This window comes from Zonotrichia albicollis, chromosome 10 (genome assembly GCF_047830755.1).
Source record: "Zonotrichia albicollis isolate bZonAlb1 chromosome 10, bZonAlb1.hap1, whole genome shotgun sequence".
Classification (NCBI taxonomy): domain Eukaryota; kingdom Metazoa; phylum Chordata; class Aves; order Passeriformes; family Passerellidae; genus Zonotrichia; species Zonotrichia albicollis.
The window spans coordinates 36,982,470-37,007,298 of NC_133828.1; the positions used below are offsets into that span (position 1 = coordinate 36,982,470).

General features: G+C 41.7%; 1 protein-coding gene across 11 annotated transcripts in view; it reads left to right on the forward strand.

Moving 5' to 3' along the window:
* The window catches only part of KALRN (kalirin RhoGEF kinase), a 463,005-nt gene that overhangs the window by 321,465 nt on the left and 116,711 nt on the right, over positions 1-24,829 (forward strand). For all 11 annotated transcript variants that reach the window (XM_074548811.1, XM_074548813.1, XM_074548812.1 and 8 more), the window contains 9 exons: positions 154-263; positions 1,947-2,016; positions 3,662-3,751; positions 7,776-7,868; positions 8,196-8,307; positions 9,372-9,562; positions 9,971-10,072; positions 10,762-10,904; positions 12,053-12,155. In XM_074548811.1, coding sequence (XP_074404912.1) covers positions 154-263; positions 1,947-2,016; positions 3,662-3,751; positions 7,776-7,868; positions 8,196-8,307; positions 9,372-9,562; positions 9,971-10,072; positions 10,762-10,904; positions 12,053-12,155 — 1,014 coding nt within the window. The remainder of the gene's footprint in view (positions 1-153; positions 264-1,946; positions 2,017-3,661; positions 3,752-7,775; positions 7,869-8,195; positions 8,308-9,371; positions 9,563-9,970; positions 10,073-10,761; positions 10,905-12,052; positions 12,156-24,829) is intronic.

Below are 24,829 nucleotides of genomic sequence, written 5' to 3' on the forward strand. Positions count from 1 at the left end.
TCTGTAATACTGAAAATCTTATTTTTTAACTTGTTTATTTAATCTCAAAATACATAGTTCCTGGTCAGCCCGTGCCTTTGGCAATAAAACAGGGAGATCTATTCTTTTCTATTGCATTTATCCACAAAATTAAGAGTTTCTGGTGTTTTCCAGACTTACCTTTGGGAAATGACAAGTGGAGTAGAAGAAATACCAGCTGGGATCCTTAATAAAGAACACATCATCTTTGGCAATATTCAGGAGATATATGACTTCCATAACAAGTAGGTTTTCTTAGCAGTTCTGGTAATGTTTAGGCACTTGTGCATCTCTGTGGTGTCTGCAGAAAGCCCCTACAGTACAGTGCACACCTGAGTGTAAAGTAATTGATTTTGCAAAATAGTTTTTGATTTCTGTTTTGTTTCCTTTACAAAAATTAATTGGAACTTAGTTCAAAACTTCACCTTCAGCTGATTAAAAATGTTAAAGTCATATGACACCAATGCTTTGCAGTGTGATACATGCTTTCCATCTCACAGCATGAGATCTAGTCTGGACACTAGCCTGTGAAAAATATAATCTTGGAAAACACAAAGTGGAGAAAGTGGAATTGTTGGCATGAGCTGGGTTGATAAGTAGCGTTCTGCCACTTCTTGGAGACTTTCTGTATTTAGTCTGTAACTAACAGTACTCCATCTCATTATGATAAGACTGTGTACCAGATCAGCTTAGAGGGCATTGTTTCAATGGTATAATGTGAATGCAACAACAGTTATAAACTTAACATTCAGGGGTGCTGGATCCAACAAGTTCAGTTTGAATTCCAAACTTGTCTTCATGTTACACTTTCAAAGCAAATCAGAGAATCCGTCCTTGTTTGAGTTCTGGGACATTTCAAGTGCTTCAGTCAGATAAATGTGCCCAGTCAGATAAATCACATAAATTCAGTCAGATAAATCACATAAATAAGGCCCAGCAGACCATGCCATATGCATGCTTTTGTGCAAGCAGCTTCACAGCACATCAGGACAGCAGCCTGATTGCCTTCCCACCTGCCCTTTCTCTGTGGTGCTATATTTAGTTGTGGTGACCCTGGCTGATGCCATCTGATTGCCCTCCTCTTTCAGTTTCCACTGTTCCAGCTCCATCCCTCCAGCCCTCAGTCATGTCCCACAGCTTCTCACTGCTGTCATTTTTCCTTTCTCTGACCCCTCCTCCTGCAGCCTGCTGCTTCTACATAATCTTTTTTCTTCTAAAACTTCTTCCTAGCAATGCTAAAATAAACTTCCCCTGTCCCCTCCACCAGTGTCCTCCACAGCCTCCTGCTTTGGCTGGTGATGTTAAGGCATCCTCCAGCCTGATTCAGAATCCATGTCCAAGGAAGGGCAGCAAAGCTGGTGAATGGTTCAGAAAACATCTTCCAGGAGAACATAGAACATGTTCTAGCTGAAGAAACTGTTTCATATTCTTCTTTCCACCCAGGCATTGTACGGGGCTCTATCTGCAAACAAGCGTTGCTTGTTGTACAAGCTGTTCAGAGAGAGCTGATTTTAAAAATCTGTGTTTTGAAAGTTTACTACTTACCTATGAAATGCTGAGCTTGTTTAAGTTGTTGTCCTTTGTCCAGTGTGCTGAGCTGGGTGTTGCGAACCTGGCAGGTTTGGGATTCCCTTTGTGTGAACCACTACACAAGAACTCTTTGAAGATCTGTGTTCAGATAGAACAGTCCTGAGCACACTCACTCTCTGCTAGAGATTGCTTCTTTTTCCTTTCGGGTGGAGTTAGGCATGACTAACAGAAAACAAAGCACCTCTTGGCAAGGGACACTCTTCCTGCTGGCTGGACACTTGGGTAGTCTCATAATCAAGATACAAGTATTGATCATTAGCACTGATTAACTCATTGGTTATCCTGCATCTCCTAGGTACTTGACTGGAACTAATTACATTGGTATCTTCTTTTTTCAGCATTTTTCTAAAGGAGCTGGAGAAATATGAACAACTGCCTGAGGATGTGGGCCACTGCTTTGTCACCTGGGTAATGAGGCTGCTGCTTCTCATTATTTATTCAAATTAATTCCTCCAGTACAGATGGGAACAAGCTGGGAATAGGTGCAAGGGCTATGTCCCCAGTGATAAATGAGATTAGGAGCCAGTCTGGAACTAAAACTGCTTTGTCCTTCACCTGCCCAGGGTGAAAGTTTCCACCCTTCTCCTCAGCAATAGTGTGAAGGTTTTCCAGAGCCTCTCTCCTGGTCCTGTACTGACCATACAGCTTTTATTTACCTCTGCTGGCTTCTGTTTAGCACAACTTCATCAAACCAAACCTGGTTTTATGTGACATTCATTTCCCTGTGAAAGGCCCTGGGAGGACAGACATTTAAAATCTTAATATATCTTCCTTAAAGAATTTTAGTCATGCCATGGGAACTCCACAAAGGCATGAAGAATATTTTATTGACTTTTTTCCTCCAGAAATTAGTGTCAAATTTCTGAGCCACTGTGCTCACTCATTCCCATTATGCAATGGCAGGATAATTTCCAACAGGACTTTGAAATCTTGGTGCAGAGAGTCTTTGTGAGTGTAGGAGGCTCTGGGAATTGGCTACAGTAATTTATCTGTATGAAAGCTGTTCTCATTTCAAAATATTTGCCAGTCAAGTCAGCCATCTTTGTGATTTGTCTGATTGTTTTATTTATATATCAAAGCTAGGAATTAGTATTTTAAGAGTAAAGATTGAATATTTTCACTTACCCAAAAACTGAGCATGTTTAGATGATTTCAGATGGGTTTTTAATTTAAAAACATGTCACAAGTCTTGATGAAATGGATTCAGAAATACTGTTTACAAAGAACGGGTTACCTGTTTAGGAAAGATGAATGCATTTATGTATGATTCTCTGCAAAATCTTCATGGTACTTTAAGGTACTAACTGCATCATCTCAACAAAGGTACATGTCCAGAGCTCTGTGTGTGGTTACAGATGTACATACAAAGCTGCCTGCACAATTGCAGGATCCTGTTGTTTAGATATCTGGGGAAAAAAATACAATAACAATAAAAGGAAAACATCCTCCTCTTTTATTTGCCTCCCTCTTCTTGAGACCAGAGTACATTAATAAGAGGTGGGAGTGCACAGATGCTTTTAATTTCTGCTTACAAGAAAACAAATTAGGAAATAAAATGTAAAGCAACATAAAATTTAAGCCACTGAAGTTTGAACCAAAGTAGGAAAGGCAAGTCTGGGCCAAGTGTCACGAATTTCAAGTAAAAAATGTTGGCTTGTGCCAGTTTAGACTATGTGAGTCACTTGCCCCGTTTCTAGACTGCCTTTATCTTCAACACTTCATGTCTGAGTTTTGAGACCCTCAAACTCTTGAGTAACATTAATAGAGCTGTTAGAAATTATTTTACAGCTGGATTAAAATTTTAGGCCTTCCCTCTGTGATATTTGTTAAAGAAAGCCTCCCACAGCCCTCAGAACTGCTCAAGTAAGGTATGAACCTTAAATTCTTCTGCTCTTAATTTACAGTTTCTGTGCTGCTTGGTGGCAGGGTGGGGATGGTGGTGGGTGTGTGGGAGAAAGCTGTCACCTGTATTTATCCTGGTGTGCCTCAATAAAAACCTGTGGGAGCAGAGAAATAGCTTATCTTGCTTTTCCCTTGATGTTTGTTTTCACAGGCAGATAAATTTCAGATGTATGTCACCTACTGCAAAAACAAACCTGACTCCAGCCAGCTCATCCTGGAACATGCAGGGACTTTCTTTGATGTAAGCAGCATTGCTGTTTTCCTTCCACACACCTGGTGCAGCTCTGTGCTTTTTACACTGGAGCTATGGGTTCCTTTCTTGCCTTGGCATTTGGGTTTTTCATTCCACTGCAAATATCATGTGCTGTGAGAACTGATGGGCTGTGGTATGGTGTGTGGTGAGGTGTGGAGATACATTCCTATGAGAACCTTGGGGCATTTTTCAGACCTAATCCTTTCTAAAGATCTGGTTTAGATGTGATCTCTGTTTCTGGGTTAGTGATAAAATGAAAATCTCAGATTTCATTATATATTATGACCTGAAATCCCTAATCTAAAACAAGCTCCTAGCCTCCTGTTCTGCAAATTCTACCCAGCCTATTCCACATTCATTTCATTTTGCTAATAAAGAAATACATTGATTCCAATTAGACTGTTTCTCATATAAGTGCTGCAGCCAGTGATAAATATTTTTAGGCTCCAATTCCAATTTTGTAGGCTTAGAAAAAATCAAGGTTTTGAGTACCTTTAAACCAAGCTCTTCCTCTTATTTAACCTCACCCATGCTTGTCTGGTACCTTATAGCCTTTTTACCATGCTTTTCTGCTACCTTATAGCTTTAATTAGTCATCCTTCTAAAAAAAAAAAAAATTAATAAAAGAAAGAAGTGCTAAGACCTCTCTTCCAAAGCATTGGAAATTGCAAATGTAACAGATCAGCAGGACCCAAGTTGTGCTGGAGTTGGCAGGTGACAGAAATCAGCTCCTCTGGAGTTTGTACATGCCAATAATTACAGCATTTCAGTCTCACTCGACAATGAAATGTCTCACAGGAGCCACAGGAAAAGGGATGAACACCTTTTTCTTTTGCCTTGTTACCGAAAGGTCTGAAAGTCGAGTGGAGCTGGAAGGGGTTTTCCAGGAGGTGGCGCTTGAGGCTGTGGAATAGTTTATAAATGGTTTATACAATGGTTTATAAATGGTTTCTACTGGTCGGCTGTCTGCACAGGTTAAAAGCTTTTCCACTGCAGCTCTCTGCACGGGCAGGAAAGCTGCCTGACATTGCTCAGCAGTGAATATTCGTGTGTCAGCAGCTGCTGTTTTGCCAGGGGCAGGTGTTTGCCTTCCATGGGTGCTGGGCCATCCCCCAGTGATGCCTGTGCAAAAAGAGAAAGCTGACTCTCCCCCCAAAAATCCTCAAGGAGGCACTCAGTGTGAGTGCCTGAGGTAATCAAAGTACCTGGGGATCCTTCTTACCTTGATCTTAGGCAGCAGTTCAGGGTCAGGACAGCCTGGCACAAGGAATACAGAGAAAACAATTGGTTCTTTTTTTCCAGGCAGAACCTGGAATTTCCCAAAACCTGATGATGAATTATCTAGAATAACACCCCTTAGTAAAAAACCTGCTTGAAAATCACAAGTGTTCTTCAAATTTCATAAGCTTTCATAGAAATCCACCTTTGAGATGAAGACAAGCAGTCCCAGTAATTTTTTTGAACCCTTCAAGACCATGGAAAACTTGCAGCTACAGGGCTCACTGTAAGGGTTAACTAATTAGGAGAGGGAGCAAAGACAGGTGACATATCTCACTTGAAACCATGAAGAGAATTCTGAGCAATGCTGAGAGCTGGGCTGTTCTCAGGATGCAAGTGAAGCCATGTATGTAGAGAAAGGCAATGTATTTTATGGAACCAGTTGAGACAGGTGGAAAACAATGCACAAACTCTCAACTGTGAAACGTGCCCAGTTTATCCTACAGCATTGCTCTAATAAAGCATAAAGATTACCATCTTCCCTCCCTACAGATGGTGCTTTGCTTATAAAATTCAGAAGTTGTTGATATGGTTATATTAGCTGGAAATGGCACAGGGAATGAGAATAGTGTGTTTATTCTGACTTAATTGCAGTAGAATTATTAATTTCACTCTTTCAGTTTTCCTGTCTGTCTTGTTCATCATTACTTAAAACTGTGTTCTTTATTCAGTAGTTTGAAAGATAAATTATGCTTACCATGTTTAGCAAATTTTACTATTTGTAATACTATATACTTCAGGCTAGCAAGGTATATTTTTCATTACCAACATATGTTAGCTGTCGACTTCAATTGATAGAATCAGCATGTTATTGAAGTAATCAGGTTGATTTTAGTGTCTTTAGTTAAGCAAGTTTTGATCTTTGGGACAGAGTTTGGTTGAGACATGTACATGCTTCTGCTGTTTGGAATACTTTTTTTGCTTTGAATCTTGGAAAAGATCTGGTTTTATATTCAAGAAGCCATGGGGCACTTTTGATTTGCATGACCAGCATGGAACAAGGTAAAATTCAGTGACTTTATGAGCATTGCAGAGCATGGTGTTTCTGCATGAATGAGGGTTCTTGGGCAGTTTCTCTGCTGAGCCAGAATGTCCCTTAGGAAATGAGCAGAGGCACAAACAGGATTTTACTCCAACACTTCAGGGATCAGAGGGAGGAGCTGCAGGGAGAATGTCCCTTCCCAGCACTTGTCAAATGTCACTCCCCCAACCAGCTCTGTCTCTGCACAGCCTGACCAGGGAGCATCCTGGCAGGACAAGGACTGCCCAGAGGGGAGGAATCTTGCTGAGAACATGCCCTGCTGTTCAGAGAGCCGGGGGAAGGAGCAGGGCTAATTTTTGTTACTTGGATCCTACAAAAACAAGGGTGCTTTGCCAGGTCCAGGAAGTTCACAGACATGGCCAAGGTCTTGCTGGCTCCTGCAGTTGTGAATTGAGTCTCAGCCATGAGCTCTGCAGGCTCAGTTCCTCTATGAAGTCAGCTATGACTCAGCTTCATGCAAACTCCATTAACCCCCAAACAGAGCCCCTTCCCTTTTGGGTCTTCTTCATGGCACCAGAGCTATTTAAAAAAAAAAAAAAAAAAAAAAAAAACACCAAAAAACTTTTCTGGTAAAAGAAACCAAACCAACAAGCCAAAAATCTGTTGGCACATTGCATGAAAAGTGGATGTTTTTGCATCCCAGCATTATGACAAACACTGGAGCTAAAAAGAAGCAATAACCTCCCCAGTACTCAGCAGAAAATCAGATTGTGTACAAAAGGAAAATCTCTGTTCTTGGAAGCTCTTCTCCCTTCACCTTCCATAACTTCTTCACTTTACAGTCACAAATTTACAATTCAGTAGCTGGAGAAAAGTCCCATTCCCCTTTTCCATTTGCTTCTCTAGGAATCAAGGATTTCCTGGTGGCCAGGAACAAGGAGGGGCATGTCCAGGGCCTGGCAGAGACATAAGGGTTTCCAATCTGTTCTATTTCAGCAGAGAACCCACCCCTTTAGAATTTGGAGTCTTTTAGATGGCTGAATATGTTCACTAGGGTACTATAGGATTTTTAGGAGCTCCTAACTCCCCCTGGAACAGCTGGAGGGAGGTAGCTGGGCCCTTTGCAGCCCTCAGCAGGTCTGTGATGTCTCCAGACATTTGTGAGCACATCACAGTGATCAGCCAGGACATTTTGGCTGAGGTTCAGGTGCTGAAACAGTCATGTTGGAGGTATCATGAGGGGATATCTCTCCTGGCCCCCAGGTGCCACCTCAGAGCAGAGCAGGTCTGTCAGCACTGTGTCAGACCTGTTATTCCCATGTGGGTATTTCAGCTACCCCAGGGCTCTCAAATGGGACTCAATGCCTATGTTTAGACAGCTAAATTACACCCTACTCATGCAATTTAATTTAATGTCACTTCATTTTAATTGAATGTTAAGATTCTGCTTTCAGCCTTTATAGCTAGGGGAAACCAGATGACATGACAGGTAAGTCATACTAAAATCAGGACCTGTTTACTCAGCAGAGCTTTAGCTTGACTTGCAGAGGGACCCTGCAGTTTAAGTGGCCTTAGGGGGACTCTGCTGTGTATTGCCTCACTGAAACCACATTTATGTAATGTGAGCTTAAATAGGGTTAAAAATCTAAACATAGAATACAGGGATGCAGCACTAAATTTAGTTAGGGGTGGTTCTGTCTGGCAGGGGGTTAACAGTTTTCCATGGCTGACTGCTGTTTTTATCCCTTCTAGGAAATCCAGCAAAGACATGGGCTGGCCAACTCCATCTCTTCTTATTTAATCAAGCCTGTGCAGAGGATCACAAAATACCAACTCCTGCTGAAGGTACCTCAGTGAGCTGCACAGAGCAGCTCGTGCAGAGCAAGTTCACAGGTTCATGAGTTACCTTCTGCTTAAGGGAGCAGCTTCATGACCTGCAAGCAAAGTCCCCAGAAATCTTCCAAGGGCACAATCTCCCTTGAGAGCACCCTGTTTTATCTTTATAGCTGTTCCTATTTGACCCCCCACTATTTGTGAGCATCCACCGTGGGGTTTGCTGCAGTTGAGCCTTCTCCTGTCTCTGAAGCAGCTTGCAGGGACCGGGTGGCACAGCTGGGTGTGAGGGCAGCACGTGGCTCAGAGTTTGTTCATGGTGTCTGCTTTGCTCCTTAGGAACTGCTGACCTGCTGTGAGGAGGGCAAAGGGGAGCTGAAGGACGGTCTGGAAGTGATGCTCAGTGTCCCAAAGAAGGCCAACGATGCCATGCACGTCAGCATGCTGGAAGGTGGGCAGGGACTGCTGGGAAATGAAGGTTGTTGATAACTTGGGGTGGAAATTAATAGAGGTTGACTGTAGCAATACTGTTATTTCATCATAATTTTTAGGTACCTTCTGGCTCCTTTCTGATATTTCTCCAAAAGTCTTGAAATAATAAAGCTGGATAGGAAATTTGGGGGGGAGGGAAGGTATTGATCTGTATCTTTTGTGTGTACATATATATACGTACATATGTGTATGTATGCATATACATATGCAATGTATGTGTATCTATATTTATTTAGCTAAAACATTCCTTCTCCTTTAAACAAAAAAAATCATGAAGCAGTATCAGTTTAGCTGCTGACAGCTGTAAAAATTATTGGATGAAAACATTTCAGAATACTGTTTCAACATTTCAAAAGTTCTGTTTTTTGAGACAAAACAGCTTGTGTTTAAAAATGTTAGCATAGTTATGCCAACGATTTTTTAAAAAAAGCACTAAAAAATATTTTAAAACTACAGGGAAAAAAAAGTTTGATTGGCACAAAGTGAAGTCTTTTATTGGCTTATAATTGTGTGCAGTATTTCTGAAATGTAAAAATTTTATTCTGGACTGAGATGCTTTATTGTGTCTCACACATTTTCTTGGCCTTGGAAAATAAAATTTCCAGCCTGGCTTGAGGAAAACCAAGAAACAAGCAGAATACTAAAACAAGTGAAAAAAAGAACTAGTGCCAATAGCTGGGCAGTTCAATAAGCTCAGGTGATTAAAATTGCAGCAGGGCAAACTGAATTTGTAATGAAGTGCATAGGATTTCTTGCAATGCTGTTCTGTGTACAGTAACCATCACTGAAACCTTCATAATATTATTTTTGAGTAACTATTACAAGACTTAAGCAGCAGCCTCATTTAGCACATATGATATATTTGACCTCCAGTGAAGTAATTACATTACTGCAGTAGGAAAAAAAAAGAGAAAAATATTGTCACTGGGACAAAGACCCTTTTATTTCAAGTCTTGACTTTGGTGTTTCTGTGAATTGCTTTTCTCAATAATAAATACAAGTGATTGTATTTTGTGGCTTTAGGGTTTGATGAGAACCTTGATGTCCAGGGAGAGCTGATTCTTCAGGATTCCTTCCAAGTGTGGGATCCCAAGTCTCTCATTCGGAAGGGCCGTGAGAGGCATTTGTTTCTCTTTGAAATCTCTTTGGTGTTTAGCAAAGAGATCAAAGATTCTTCAGGACACACAAAATATGTTTACAAGAACAAGTTACTGGTAGGTGTGGCACAAAGAAAATATTCTGGGTGTTGTGTTTTCTGTAGGTAGAAATGGTGTTTTGGAGGCTCATGTGTCCCCTACTGGGTTGGGGATACTTTTGCCCCTGAAGGGCTGGCCCTGAGTCCTGCAGGACCCACCTGGAAGTCAGCCTGCAGTGAGTCTGGAGAGGTGTAAGGTAGTGAGAAGTGAAGGGTGGGGGGAAATGCAAGCAGGATCACTCCAGCCATTCACTTCCCTGCCACCCCAGAGCTTTCCTGTTCCTTTCATCTGTGTATAGCAAACAGAGATGAGATCCTGTTCCCCTACCCAACCCAGCCTCCCCACTTCTTCCTACAAGTCCAAAGTTTTCTGGGCTCATGAAGTTTCATATATATGAAATCTTTCATCATCTCTCCTCCACACTAGACCTCAGAACTGGGAGTGACTGAACACGTTGAAGGAGATCCCTGCAAATTTGCTTTGTGGTCTGGACGAACACCATCCTCAGACAATAAAACAGTGCTGAAAGTAAGTCTTCTCTGTTTGTTTTCTTTGCCTTTAGCACTTCTAGTTCAGGCCTTGGGAGCCCTGAATGAAAGGTCAGTTTCTTCCCTCCTTGTATTCACATGGCTTCCCTATCTGCCTGTGGGGTCATGCCTGCAGCAGGAGCAGCTGAGCTCTAAGGCCTCAGTAGCACCTGGGACAGTCCTGCAGCCTTGCTGGAATTGCATCTCCTCTGGCAGCCTGGGTGGAGCAGCTGCTCACTGACACAGGGCAGGTCTCAGGGTGCTTGGCTGGGAGGTGTAATTCTCTTAGTCCTTTGCCACTGGGCTTATCAACAAACAACCCCTTGCACACACCTCCAGAGCTGACAGCCTGTTCTGTCAAGTGAGTCTCTGCTGAAGAATCCATGTTGTAGTTGTTTTGTCTAAGGAATTCCCAGCTGCGCACTGATAACCTGTTTCCCCTCTGCAGAGCATGCTGTATTGCTAGCATTAAATGGATTTATCCAGAGCTTAGCTGCTTTGCTGTTGCTTGCCAAGTAGGTCTGGTCAGAGTGCTCTCAGTTCCCTGGGGTTACCAGGGACTCCAGCAGCTGCTGCAGTGCAGCAGAGAGGACAAACAGTTAATCATGACATTCATCAGCTGGCCATGTCTCCTCTGTACAGGAGGTGAGAACATGATAAAGTCTGTCTTTCTGCCTTGTGAAACTTTAGGCATCCAGCATTGAAACGAAACAGGAATGGATCAAAAATATCCGGGAAGTTATTCAAGAAAGGATCATTCATCTGAAAGGAGCTCTGAAAGAGCCCATTCAGCTCCCCAAGACACCAGCAAAGCAGAGAAACAACAGCAGAAGGTAACTTCAGTCATTCCCCACAACATGAAATCACTAGGGTGTTCCCAATCCAGAGCAATGTGGTGTCTGTGGACTTTTTACTGGTTTTTACTGTAGTCAAAGCTGTTTTCATTGTCTCTGCTTTTTTTATGTTCTTGGCAAAAGTAGCTAGAAATGTTTTTTATGATACACGTACAAAGAACTTTCATTTTATGCTCCAAAATATAGAGAAAACCAGTAAAAATTCTTCAGAGTCCAAGGTTATAGTTCTTTCCTAAAGTAGATTTTACTTCTTCATATTTGAGTAAAACCAGATTTTTTTCCTTGTTTGGCACGTTTAATTGTTTGGCAATCAAAATCATAGTTGATCCTAACAATATATTGAAGAATACATAGTGAATAATCTGCATTTCATCATCTAATACAAACTTGTTTCAGCCTGTCAAGTAATATTAAATATTTTTTGTCAATTTTTTCAATCATGGATTAAATAGAAATCATAGATAATGAATTGTTTTACTGTTGTGGCATTCCCAAAGGTCACTTGTAATTTGAGCATCTTCATTTCCCTTCATTTCCTCATCGAATTTTATCCCTCTTTTACTTCAGGCTGTGTCACAGACACATCAAAGCATAAATAAGCAAGTCACCCAGGAGACCTGTAGCAAAGCAGAGATCCAGACATTTCCTCTAAGAACATGCTCCAATACAAAAGTTTTCTTGTACAGAATGGTGACATATTTTTTCTTTGTCCCTAAGTATAGAATTTGTATTATTTAAGTATTTACTTTGAAAGACCAATAAACATTTAAGATAATTGTATCTGTACAGCCAAAGGGAAGAAAATGTGTTAGGCAACCTCAGTGAGGTAAATAGGTAAAGCTCTGTACTGTCTATCTATATTTGGATAGCATCTTTATGGCTTAGAACTAAATTCCTCAAGAAATTGAAACAAATATTTTGATTATGTGTAAATCCAAACCCCATGGCTGAGGGTGACATCATTCCCAATTGCAAGAGCTCTACAGCATCATGAGCTGCCTCAGAGGGGTAATTTTAACCCAATCCAGCTCTATCCTGCTGACTCAGCACTTCCAACTCCACCTCTCACACTGTGCTCACTGGTGCTGTTAAGGAATGTCATTAATTCTCCATCACCTCTCTTGCAGAGATGGAATAGATGATGCAGACAGCCAAGGGGATGGCAGCAGTCAACCTGACACCATTTCCATTGCCTCCAGGACATCACAGAACACAGTGGACAGTGATAAGGTAGGACTGAAATGGGGAAATACCTGGCAGGTAATTGTCCCCAGAAGAATGTAAGTGAAAATAGAATAGAAGGCAAAAGAAGGCAACCTGTCTTCTGCTGAGTGAGCTGAAACTGGTATTCCCCTTCACTAGGTTATTAAAACCCAGTCTGTTTCTGTGTGCTTGTCAGTACTGATCTTCTCCACAGTAACATCTCTGTTACTGCTGCTGTTTGTGGTTAATGCACAGAGGTTCAATTGGCTCTGAAGGAAGAGCCCAGAGCAACCTTTTCTTGCCTAGTAAATCTTGTCCTGTGAGATCCAGCTTCTGAACGAGCAAACAGCTGCTTATGTTACATATTTCCCTCTGAGCTGAAGGCAGTTGTTTGTTGGAGGGAATGTAGGTACTTAGACAGCAATTAATGCAGCAACACTGGGCTCCTGGCAGCTATCTTGAGAGCCTGGGAGACCTCCCATTTGCAGAGACTGTGATTGTGGACCTCTCTCCTCACAGACATATGCTGGAGCATATGGATGGCCCTGAGACACGCTGGGTTCTGCTGAAATGCTGCACGCTGTCAGCACTTACATACTTGTCATTTTACTTGTCAGACAATCTGAGTCCAGATCCCCAGCTCCACTAGGATGCCTCACTTGAATTTGTCACCCTGACACCTCCAGCTGTGCCCTTCCACTGAATTAGCAGTTGATTTAGGAGAAAATGGGCAGTTAATAATTACCTTAGCTATGCTGATGGGTTTTGTTATATCCCCTGAGAGAATGCCCATATTCTCTTCACACATTGTTTTGGAATCACATGTAACTTGAAAAAAGCTGAATTCTCCCATGCCTTTATGGATTTACGTATTTGTCAGGGCTTTCATTATGCTGCCGCTCAGACAAGGTCGAAGGGTGTCTTCACAAAATCAAAGTCCAAGCATTGGTTGTAAATTTCACAGGTAAGGTTTAGTACTGACAGTTTTTAAAGCGGGACTCAGAAATATAATTGCAAATAAATTATCATCTGTTGTATTTATCTTGAATGCATGTCCCCATGATTTAACTTTTTTGTTCAATAATGTGCATTAGGAAAGTACTAAGCCTCACAATCCAAAGGCCACTGTAATGTATGCAAATACTTTGCCCGATGTTTGAGAAGTCTTCAATCCACATGGACCTGTCTTACTTTCTGTGTTTTTCACATTTATCATTCCTGCTAAAAGGCCCTGACTTAGTGCAGTACTTGAGCTCATGCTTTATTTTAAGCCCTCGCCTAAGCTTTGCTCATTCCCCAGCCCGTTGTGTTGGTTGCATGAATTCTGGCCACATCCAGGTAAGATGCTCCGTGTTGCATGCTGCAGCTGCATACAAGGGCCATGGTGCCAACACAGGCTGTGTACCCTGAAAGACAGCCCAGCGTGGCAGGAGTTGGTTTAAGGATGCAAGACTGGAAACATCGATAGGAATTTCTATCCAGAACCTTGTTTGAACTGAACAGCAAATGTGTATGAGATAAACTGAGTAAAGATCATACAGGGAAAAAAGTTGTTACCACTGGGGAAAGGGTTGTGTCATGCTTTTAACTTTTTTTGACTTGCTGACTTTAGGCTGTGTGGTTTTGTGTCCTGTTGTACATTTAATGAATAGAATTGGAGTGTACAGCTAAGGCTAAAGGTTGCTTGTATGTGCATTGTTGAACCTGAGGTAGCAGTGTATCATCCTTAACTAGAGAGGCAGCTCCTGCTGAACAGTTTCCTTATTGTCTCTGATGCTAATGCCAGAACACTGTGCAGAATTCAGCTCCTAGAGTGCTGCATTATCATGTCTTTGCTCCAAGGAGAATCAGCTCCCTGCATCCCTTTATAGTTCTCATTTTTTCTGCACAGTGTTGCCAGATTAGTGGCCGATGAAGCTGAGCTGCCTTGCCTCCTGCTGAACTGGCAGAGTCACACCCGTGTTCACTCAGACATTGTGCTCACCTGCTGGCCCCTGCTGTGCAGGGACTGTCCTGTCAGCAGATCCAAAGCTCTGAAAGGACTCCTAATGGCGACATTTTAACACATGGGATTTTTTCCTTCAGTGTGTAGTTGAGCTTTTCTTCTAGAAGGGTCAGAATGAAATGAGATTGGCCTGGCAGGTTTTATATTCTCACATAGTTATCAGCACTGGAAGGCAGGACCATATCATGCTCTCCAGGTAGGTTTTCTTGGCAGAGCTGACAGTTCATGGCACACACTGTAGCATACATGCTATAGTTAACTCCTGTGGGGCTGGTGGCAGCTCCAGTGGGTACAGAGTTCAGCAATCAGGGGTTTCCCTGCCTATTTAACTCCAGCATAGCCAGCAAACTTATTCCCATGAGTTTAGATTCAAGACTAGAAGCTTTTTGCAGCTGCAGCCTCCATGGGTGACTTCTCTATGTGCCCCATTGAGCCTTCCATCCAGAGGAGCCAATGGAAAGAGCTCCTACCTTTAGAAACTCTGGCTGTTCACAGCAGCCTCATCTGCAAACCCATGCCAAGAGCTTTGCAGTGCCAGCAGCATGCCAGGATGGCAGCAGATTCATCCTGCCTTGGGACCATCTATGTATTAAGTCCATGCCAGAAGCAATTCTCAAGTACCATGTAGGAGATGATATTACTCTCTGAAGCCAAAAGAATTCAAAGATTTAGCTGACACACTTTGTCCTTTCCCTAAACCTTGCTATTATCCCTGAGGATTGCCTAACACATTAGTTTGAATGCTCAGACAAGAATGTCAAACAAAATTTTAGACAAAGAAAATGACAACTTCTCAAAGATTCTCAATTTCAAGTAACACTTCTGCTTAACAACACTCCTCATGCCTCAAGTCACATGTATTTCTTTCAACTTATTTGTGAGTCAACTCCTCCTGAGCTGTAAGTAGCAATTTCTGTTTTCTCTCACCATGGCACAGCCCTGGAGCTAAGCTTTACTTTTGCATTTCATACTCCTAAAAAGACAAAAAGGGTTTTTGTTGTTAAGTGGGAATGAAATAGCCTTACTGTAAATTCAGCAAGGATTTGTTTTCTCTCAAGACGTGTGAATGTGGTCACAATATTTATCAGGGGGAACCTTTGGTGGAGATGATGGAGCACTTTGACTGGGGGCTGAGTCCTGGTTCTGCTCTGTCACTCACATGCTGGATGCCATTACAAAGTACATTTGATGGCACATTACCCTTTCCTTTTTTCCCTTGTTTGGATGAGGAATTTGCAGGGGGACACAAAAATTCATGTAAACGTTACATTTATACATTAATTACAGCATTGTCCTCCACTGTCCCAGCACAAGATGCAGGGCTGAATTCAGACCTGTTTTTGTAACCTTTATGGTGGCAAACTCTGCTTTGAAAACACTCAGTTATGTGCCTGACCCCAGAAGTGTTATTAAGCCTTTAAGCATTCAGGCTTTCCTGACTGCAGGCAGTGGTCAGGTGATTATATATAAAGACTCTCCTGATTAAAGAAAAAAATAAAATAATGTCCTGGTCTGTTTAAGTATCTGATTAAGCAGCTTCTTAAATCTGGATATGAGTACTTAATATCTTTACTTTCCTTGGGCTTTTCTCTGTCAAAAATGTGTAAATCAATTATCTGCAGGCTCAAACATTTCATTTTGATGAAATACTATGTAGTAGAAACACAGACTTCAAGAAAGTTCTGCACCTTTGTAAAATGAAAGAAGAAGAGAACATATAAAATGTTTCTTTTTCTATTTGCAATCCATTACTACTTCTACATGTAATCTATAATCTAAAATACCTCATACACAGGAAAATAATTATTTGAATTGTCATTTGGATTGTGTAAGTTTTATATAGAAGGGGGGAAATGGGTTGATGACCCAGACTCAGTGCTAAAGAATCAGTAGATAATGAATACTATTACAGTAATTGCAATTCCCATTGAGCATCCAGGTCAGGTCCTAGGTAACCCACTACACAAAACTTCTTCATCCTTTTCCAAAAGGCAAAGGAGACAGCTTTTGTTCTATACAGTAAGCCCTCTTCAGCTTGCTATCTAAAATCCTCTCCTTAGAGAAAAATCCTTGCCCTATTCACAGCAGACAGGATTTCAGTCTTTATATTTGGATTCAAAGCAGTGGGGAATTGCATAAAGGAAATGTTACATGCAGGGCATTCTCATTTGTTAAGCCCATTGAGCTGCTGGCTTGTGAAACAGCTGTTTCTGGTGATACTGGTCCAGCTTCCAATGGCCTCCTTTTTGTTGGCTTTTGCAGAATACTGAGGAGAGCAGTTCTCATTTCCTTCTGTTGTTTTTGGATGTGGAAAAAGGCTCTGAAATGTGAACTGAAAATGTTTTACTCTCTAAAAATAAATCCACATTTTACACTTTTATCTTTTCCATTAGATACTATACTCAGCTCATCTTTCAGCAGCCATGAGACTGAGATCTTGACCTCTTCCACATTGGTGGCATTATATAAAATCTGGGAATAATCACTCTTCTAATTGAAGGTAATTTGTACAAGAGGGGAGATTTTAGAATTAAGGCTTATTAGAACAAGTCACTTAGGGGCAAATTCTCTTTTCTTGAGAAGCTTCTAATCAAGGTAGAACATCTTTTATATTGTTGCTGAAGCGGGAAGGGCTCGCTCACTGCCCCTGAGCTCTGTGTTGAATCACGTGCAGGGGACACATTCCTACTGCAGTGCTGGGGGAATATCAAGGGACAGGGGCTGTTGGCCCCAGCAGTGCTTGTGTATGGCCAAAACATGTGGCACCATGGCCTGGAGTCTGTGCAGCCCCTGAGCAGCGGGACTGACCTGAACAGCAAACGCCTGCCCGTGGTTAGTGGGTGCTGTGCGTTGCAGCTGGTGGGAAGGAAGCTGGAAGGTGCAAAGGAAACTCTGTGCCAGAGCCCAGGGAGAGCAGGATCAGGGGAATATGGAGTGGTGGTGAAGCAGGGACTCACTTAAATACAGAATTAGGAGTATTTAGAAGTCTTCCTGTTTCCTGGAGCACTGTGATTGGTGCCATCAATTTATCTGCCAGGCATTGACCTGAAGAGGTTTCTTCCTCCCACCAAGATATTTTACTCTCAGTAAATTGGATTAAACAACTGTGAGTTTCTAAAGAGCAAAGGAAGGGATTGATTTGGTCTCATTTTTGTAAGCACTGTTGTGGTTATTGTGCCACTGTCCCAGCAGAATATGCCAGAATTCAGTGTACTGTCTGGAGTGCTGCTTCCTTGCAGGGACTGGTGATTTATGGGACCACAAGTAAAACTAAATTTATGTAACAGAAAATGACTGCTGACTGTTAAGTGAATTTTTCCTGTGAAGGTATGATAAAGAGGAGTGAATTATGGCCCCAGAGGATGTATTTCTATTGCTTGGATGCTGCCTAGCATTAGAGCAGTTCTCACACTGAGTTCCTACTGCCCTCACCTGTGGAAAAGAGAAAACATGATAGTGATCAAAAGAAAATCTGACATAAAACATTTTGGCACTTTAATTAGCCTTCTTGAGGGCTCACTAGCTATAGGTGGTTAACTCTTTTGAAGACACTGTCATGTAGTAGCAAAATGTTTATCTTACCAGGAAATAAATTGTTCAGCCACGAGCTGACATCTCTCTGTCTCTCTAATGATAATTTCTTAACATTTCCTTAGGCTTTGGGAGGCTGCCTCTCAGTTCTGCCTCAGAATCTTGGTTAGGACCCCTGTAAATTCAGCTCTTCTCTGAGAAAAATATACAAATGTATGTATCTTTTTTCACTGTGAATGGTTCACTGAAACTGAAGTTATTGAAGTGACGTTTGGAGTTGATAAAATGAGACTGGTTTATCTCTGCTGGCAATGCCTGATTTGGCATGAACTTGCTTTTCTAATCGTTGATGTTCAGTAATATTATTGTGGCACTTTTCTTTTTTTTCTCTCTTTCCTAAGTATAAGTAAGGACTTTGCCTTTGCTTCCTGTATTTCTTATCAGGAATGCAGCAGTGCCAACATCATGAAATGTTCCAGCTTTTGATTTGCAGAGCTCTACTTGTCTCTCTAAATTTGATGCTTTTCAGTCTTTTGGAAAATTAACTTGAGGCTCTTGGAGTGAAATATAACACACTCAAACAGGCAAGGTATAAAGTACGTTTTTAGATTTCCAAATGAAGGAAATCTGGACTGAAGTGCTGCACCTACTTTGAATTGTGCAAACTTTCATGGGCACTCACAGAAAACTCTGAAGCTCGGAGGGACCCAAATAATTACAACCACTCTTTGCTCAGTGTTGGGCCTGCGCTCTGCCTTGGTGTAACCTAATCTCTGCTTTGGGGACTTGGCTGATAGGTCTCACAGTGCCTTTATTTGTCTGTACACGGCACTGTGGCTTGGAGCTGTACAGGAATTGACCCACCTGCCATCTGCAGCCAGAGCAGCTCTTAGTGATTTATAATGCATGTAACATGGAATCTCCAGCTCAGGTATTAATACTGGCTCTGCCTACAGCACAGATCTCCCAGGACAATTCTGGGGCCTTTGGCACTTTTTTTTTCCCTGTGAACTTTGAAAAAAGGGACTTTGGTCTTCCCTGGATTGCAATCAGATTTCAAAACAATCAAAAAAGTAACTCTTACCAACCTTGATTTTCAGCCAGGTTCCATCCTGGCTTGAGTTACATGTTATCTGTGTTTCTGGCATCCAGTTCTAAATGTACCAGGGAGGTGATCAGGAGATTTACCTCTGAAAAGAGCTCTGTCAGGGGTGCAGGTGCTGCTGAGTGTAAGGACATTTGCTTTCTGTTGCCAGCCAGTTCTTGCTGCAGCTGTGGGTGGAGGCAGCATCAGGCACAGGCTGTCTTGTTTCACAGAACCTTCTTGGAAAAGGTTCTTTTGGAAAACAAAATAAACCATGATCAGCTGCTCTTAAAATAAACCACTTGTTGGAAGCACTTGCAAACTTCATAGTAATTATTCAGGGGACTTAACAGAAAGTCCTAATCATGTAGTGAAGCCTTGTTCATCTTTTCTTGTACTGTGTGGCTGGACAATTTCCCACACACCTACCAGGGGGTTGATGACAATGGATGAATTTCCCCAAGGCCTTTTTTTTTTTATCTAGTAGTTGAATTTTACCAAGAAATTTCCCAGAGATTTGAGTGTTTCACACTGTGAAAATAAAAGCAAAGCCAAAACATCTGTAGTGCCTGTGGAAATAGCAATCACATTGTTCTTTGGGTAATATTTCCAGGAAATAACTTCATAAAAGGCAGACATGAAATTTGCCATGCATTTTAAGTATTTCAGCTGGGATTTCTCAAAGTGCTATTGAACTTTAGTGGGATCTCTGCACTCAAAATTCTTGGATGCAATTCTTTCCCCAAAGGAAAGCAATTCCTGTGGTGGTCAGTGCAGGGTCAATGCTCAGCACCCACAAGTTTATTTCCAGGCCTGTGCAAGAAACAGCAGATATTTTCTTAACACCTCTCCAAAGTTTGGTTGTTTTTTGTGGCTATAAATAACTGCAAATATGAATCCAAATTCAGTGGGGTGATCAGATGCTGAGAACAGATTCAACTGCAAGTCCCTTAAAGTGATGTCCTACAGAAAGGAGTTCTTCAATGATGTCTTTTCAGCATTTTCCTCCATGCAGAACTTGCAGTTACATCCAGGGCAAGTAGAATATGCTCCACTTCTTTTGTAGAGTGTTTAGTTTTGTAAATTTTCATTTCTGTTGCTATCCATTTATAAAGAACATTTGCTATTGACTTAAATAAATTATGCTTTTGCATTTAGGACATAACAATCAGCATTCAAAATGCTTTCAGTCTTATTCTTAGGTCTTCTAAATCTAATGCATCCCCTTTGGTGGAAAATAAGTAAATCAGTAACACTTGTAAATATAAGTCCCATTATGATAACACAAGTGTATACAAGTCCTTCAAACTGAAGGTCTCCTGAGAACACAGTGGATATAAACATCAACATATTCCTGTTGAGGGCATTTAAATGTAATTTCTGTGGTAACCCACTTGATCTCTCCTTTCTGTTCCTGCCAGCAGTGTGAAAATCAGGTTCTATACTGATGGACACATTCCCCAGAGAGGTGCAAGGCACACAGTCAGAATTTGTATAATCATATAATCTTAGATCATATGATGAGTATCCTAAATCCACTGCAAATATCATATTTCTCAATCTCAAGGCACTTCTGAAGCACATGTGAATCTGCTTAGGCAGGATGGCTGCAATTTTTAAATGTACAGAATATGGTGGAGAGTGCTGCCCTTTAAAAGATGGTTGGAAACTCAGCTGTGGACAACACTATGGTCTTACATGACAGGAAATAAGCTCCTTATCAATAAATCTATATTACTAAGCAAACAACAAAAAAAGATATTTTGATGCCTGCTGTGAAGAAAGAGGATGTTTAAGTTAGGGGGATGTTTAAGTGAATGAGTTTGATACAATCAGACTATGAAGGAAGGAAGTACAGGAAAATCCCTGGTTTTATTTCAAAGGCATGACCAGCCCCAGTGATTTTAAAACAGAAGGATTAAGATAAATTATTGATTTGCACAGAAGAATTAAAGGATATTCTGTTTTTCAGCTCTGCAGAGGCACCAGCTGTTGTTTGACTTTTATAAATGTGCTGTGATTTTCAAAGAATCAGATGTCAAAGATTTGTTGCCAATTACCTTGCATTAGAAAGTGAGTTGGATTTCAGGTGGGAGAGGAGTTTCTATCTCTGAACTGGTCTTTGACTGGGGAAAAGTTCAAATTGATTAATGTTAGTCAAAATTAGTATTTTTTCCAGCAAAAATGGTTAGACAAAAGCATATGTATTTGAAGAGATCAAGTGACTGAGTGCCTTCCTCCTCTATATCCACTAATGTAAGTCATTAAAGGCCATTTCCTATTATTGCTTATCAAAACTAACACTGTGTTCCTTCCCTTTCTCCTCATGAGCAATTCCTTTTCACCTTTGTCCTTGCCCCTCGTGCACAGCAGAGGATGCCAGTCCTGGAGTGACACTGCTGAGGTGATTGCTCACCTCGGGCTGCCATGGACTGACCTGCACCATCCCCTCTAGCAGGGGTACACAGCACCTGCCCAGGCCCCCTTCCCAAAAATCTGAAACCACTTTGGAAACCAGCCTGCTCAGGACAAAAAAGGGACACTCCTGCCTCAGCCTTGTCTTGGTGTTGCAAATTATTCTGTTGATTAAAGGAAAAAAATAGTTAATTTAAAGTGGATAGATTATGGGGTCCCATCCAAACGAGGACATAAATAGAATAGGAATCGTCCATCAGTGTTCTGGGATTGTCTCTGCATCCATTCTTGGGCCACTAGATCATCTAAAGTACTTGGCATGGAAAGAAAGGAGCAAACAGTATTCAGAACTTGTTTTTAAAAAAGGTATTTTTATTCTTATTTAAATTTCATCTTAAGTTCGACTTTCTATGTTGCCATTAAACGAGAAGTTGTTCCTCATCTAAATCTGATTGTTCTCCTATTCTTCAAAGAGCTTGAGTTCATGTTTATTTTTGCTGTGCTGTTGTTTTGAGTTGTTTCTGGGGTTTCATTCTGGTGATTACAGTGTGTTTGTTTAATTTGGATGTACAATATAAAATATATCCCTCTGGAGGAACAATATGTTTTCTTTTTGGCATTGGCTTTTTTCATTTTAGAATTCATAATTCATGTGTGGTTAATGCTTACTAAAGATGCCAGGTTTGTTCAAGAAACTTAGAAAACTTTGGAACAAGATGGTTCCAGCTATAAAGGGCACATAGGGATAACACAGAGTAACTGTCTAGAAATGAAGAAAAGTTTAAGTGAGATTAGAACTTATTGTTAGGAACTGACCTTTGAGTAACACTAAACTTGATTGATCAAGGACATTAGAGGACACTGGACATCATTCAAGTTTGAAGTTAATATTAGCAAGAGGTTTGATATTGGAAAAAAAACTGTGTGTGAAGGTAGAGGACTAAAGGAAACAGTTCCAAATTCCTTTTTTCTTCATATCAAGGCAACCAAGTCAGGAAAATACAGTTCACAAACAATACTTACAGGAACACCTTTAATTCAGTCATGTAGCAGCTTTTAGGTGGGTGTTCAGAAATTCTGCTGAAGGGTCTCTGCTTTCATTAACTGTATATCTGCAGCAGCACCCATTGCCACCTTGCCTCACCTCTGAGTGATGTTAGGGTGTGCTGGTGGCCTTATCCAGATTTGGCTGACTCTTGGTGTGGTGAATTTACCCTTTCCTGGGGAGCCATCAAGACTGTGTGTCTCCAGAGCTCATCAGTTCTTGAGACAATCTCACAGCCTACCATCTCAGCTCATACTTCTGTTCACCTTGCTGTCTGCTGGTAAATGTTTCTCTATCCAAACATGTAGATAAAACTTTATAAAACTCATTGATGCATTCTCCTGTGGCATGGCCCTCGTACAAGGTGGAATGCCTGATTATGGGCAAGAGGGAGCAGAAAGATAGTGAGATAACTGATTTTAACTCTTAACTTTAGTCTTTGTGTGTTGCCTGGTTGAGCATAGCTGTGACCATGAAGTATCCAAAGCACACAGGTGCTGGACTGGGAGGCAATAGAAGGAGGCATGGAACCTGGAGGGCAAGCCACAGGGAAGCACAGGGCTGGCAAAGTAGCTGAGGGAGGTGAAAGCTTTCCTGAGAACTGGAGACATTCCATGTGAGGGGACTGGAGAAAGTGATCACACCACTCAATAAATCATTATTTTGTCTTTTCTTTCTCCTTAAATCCCAGTATGGGGTTCTCTTTTTTCTCACCTCTAGGTCAAGTAGCTAGGAAAAGGCTTTGAGTTACGGGAAGGGCTATTCTGGTTTCTTCTGCTTGTCCACAAATTCACAGCCTTTTCAGTGATCTGGGGCAGTATTTGTTCTCCAGCCAAGTACTGTTGCTGCAGGCTGCCCCAGGAGGCACCTCCCTGCCTTGGATTCAGCATTCTCCCCACCTTGTAAACCACATGCATGCCTTGCTACTGGCAGCTAACAGAAGGGAGAGAGGCATCCAAAGCTTTCCCCAAGCCTCTGTGTCCAGGATTCAAGTGCTGTGGTTGCCCAGATCAACTTTATTTTTCTGTTTGTGTCTTGCAATAATTTAAAACCCACTAATCATCCAAATCAAACTCTCCTTTCTCAAATGTGTGCAGGCAAGGAGCAGAGGAGTGTGAAACATGGCACAACTCCACAAGCCCTTTTCTGTCTGGGTTAATTTTCCCTGACACTACAGCTTCACTTCCTGACCGTGGTTGCAAATAAACAATTATTGAAAGCACAAGGCTGGACCACACATGCGTGTTTTCCACTGGCATGAAGAAAAGCTGTGTGTTGATTGCAGATTATTTATTTTCACAAGAGTCCGTTTTTATGTCTTTAGGGCACCATCTCTCGAGGTGCTGATCCTTCTCAGCTTGCAGGAAGAATTGAGGGTGGGAGCCAGCTGTGCCCCACAGGTCCTGGGCCTCAGCTGGCATTATTACTAGAAGTTCTCTAGTGTTGATATTTACTACATGATCCTGAGCAGTCAACAGGAAAGGACAGCAGGGGTCTAGCCAGCAGAAGGAGCACTTAGCCAAGCCATGTGATTTTCCTTTAAAACTCAACTCATTAAACCATCAGTTAGAAGTGTGACATTTATATAGAGAAAAGAAAGGAAATTGAAATGCACACAGAGAAACTTCGGGCTTCTGGCTTGTTGCAGATACTGCAGTGAGAGCTGATTTTTGTATGAATTTAACTGATTGTACTTAGAAGTGTCAGGGCCATGTTCTCTATCCATCACTACCTATAAAATGGGCAGAATGGCATTCAGCTGACTGGTCTTTGTCTTCACATCCTGGACACATCTACTACAGTCCCCTACTGTGCAGGCTTCCAATGTGAGCTGGGGCAGTTTAAAGGCTGATGGCCCCCAGAACTTCCCCAGCAGCAGAGGCCCAGCTCTGTTCTGGCTTAAACAGCTGTGACTGCAGGGACAGGCTGGGGACTGAGGTTCTTGAACAACCTGGCTTTTGTTGCAGTGGCTGAGCAGACTCTGGCAGCATCCCCATCCCTCTGCCTCTCAGATATAACAGAGGTGTAAACCAGGCCTCCAGGGGCTGGTTTTGTGGGTTGTCTTCTGAAATCTCTGAGGTTTCACGTTCTTTTTTAGGTCCTGGCCTCAGTGCAGTTATTTTGCAGAATCTCCTTCCAACTTTGAAGTTCTGCTGCCCTCCTTGGGAACTGAACCTTTGGTACCTTTTTACCTTTATGAAACCTCTCTCCTTCAGACTTCTGGGAAAGAAATTTGAGGACTGAGAAAGGACTTTAAAACCAACAGTTTCTCAGGCTCATCGAGTTCCTGCCTTATGACCTTCTCTTTGTGTGATGCCCATGTGTTATTTATGAGCACTTGGCTGCTCGTTTCCACACAAAAAAAAAATGTTTAGGCTGAAGTGCAATTAGTTATGTGGCACTGCAAAGGGCAAGAAGGGATGGTGAGTGCTGTTGTACTGGGTTAGGCAGCTGCTAACGTCAAGATGCAAGGCACAAAAGGTGAGTCTTTTGAAGAAATGCGAAGGAAACAGGGTGATATGTAAATGAGTTTAATTTCAAGTCAAGGAAAGCACCTCACTGTTCACCAGGTAAATATCTGGCTCTGCGCCTCTCATAGATCCACATCACATCCAGCCTTT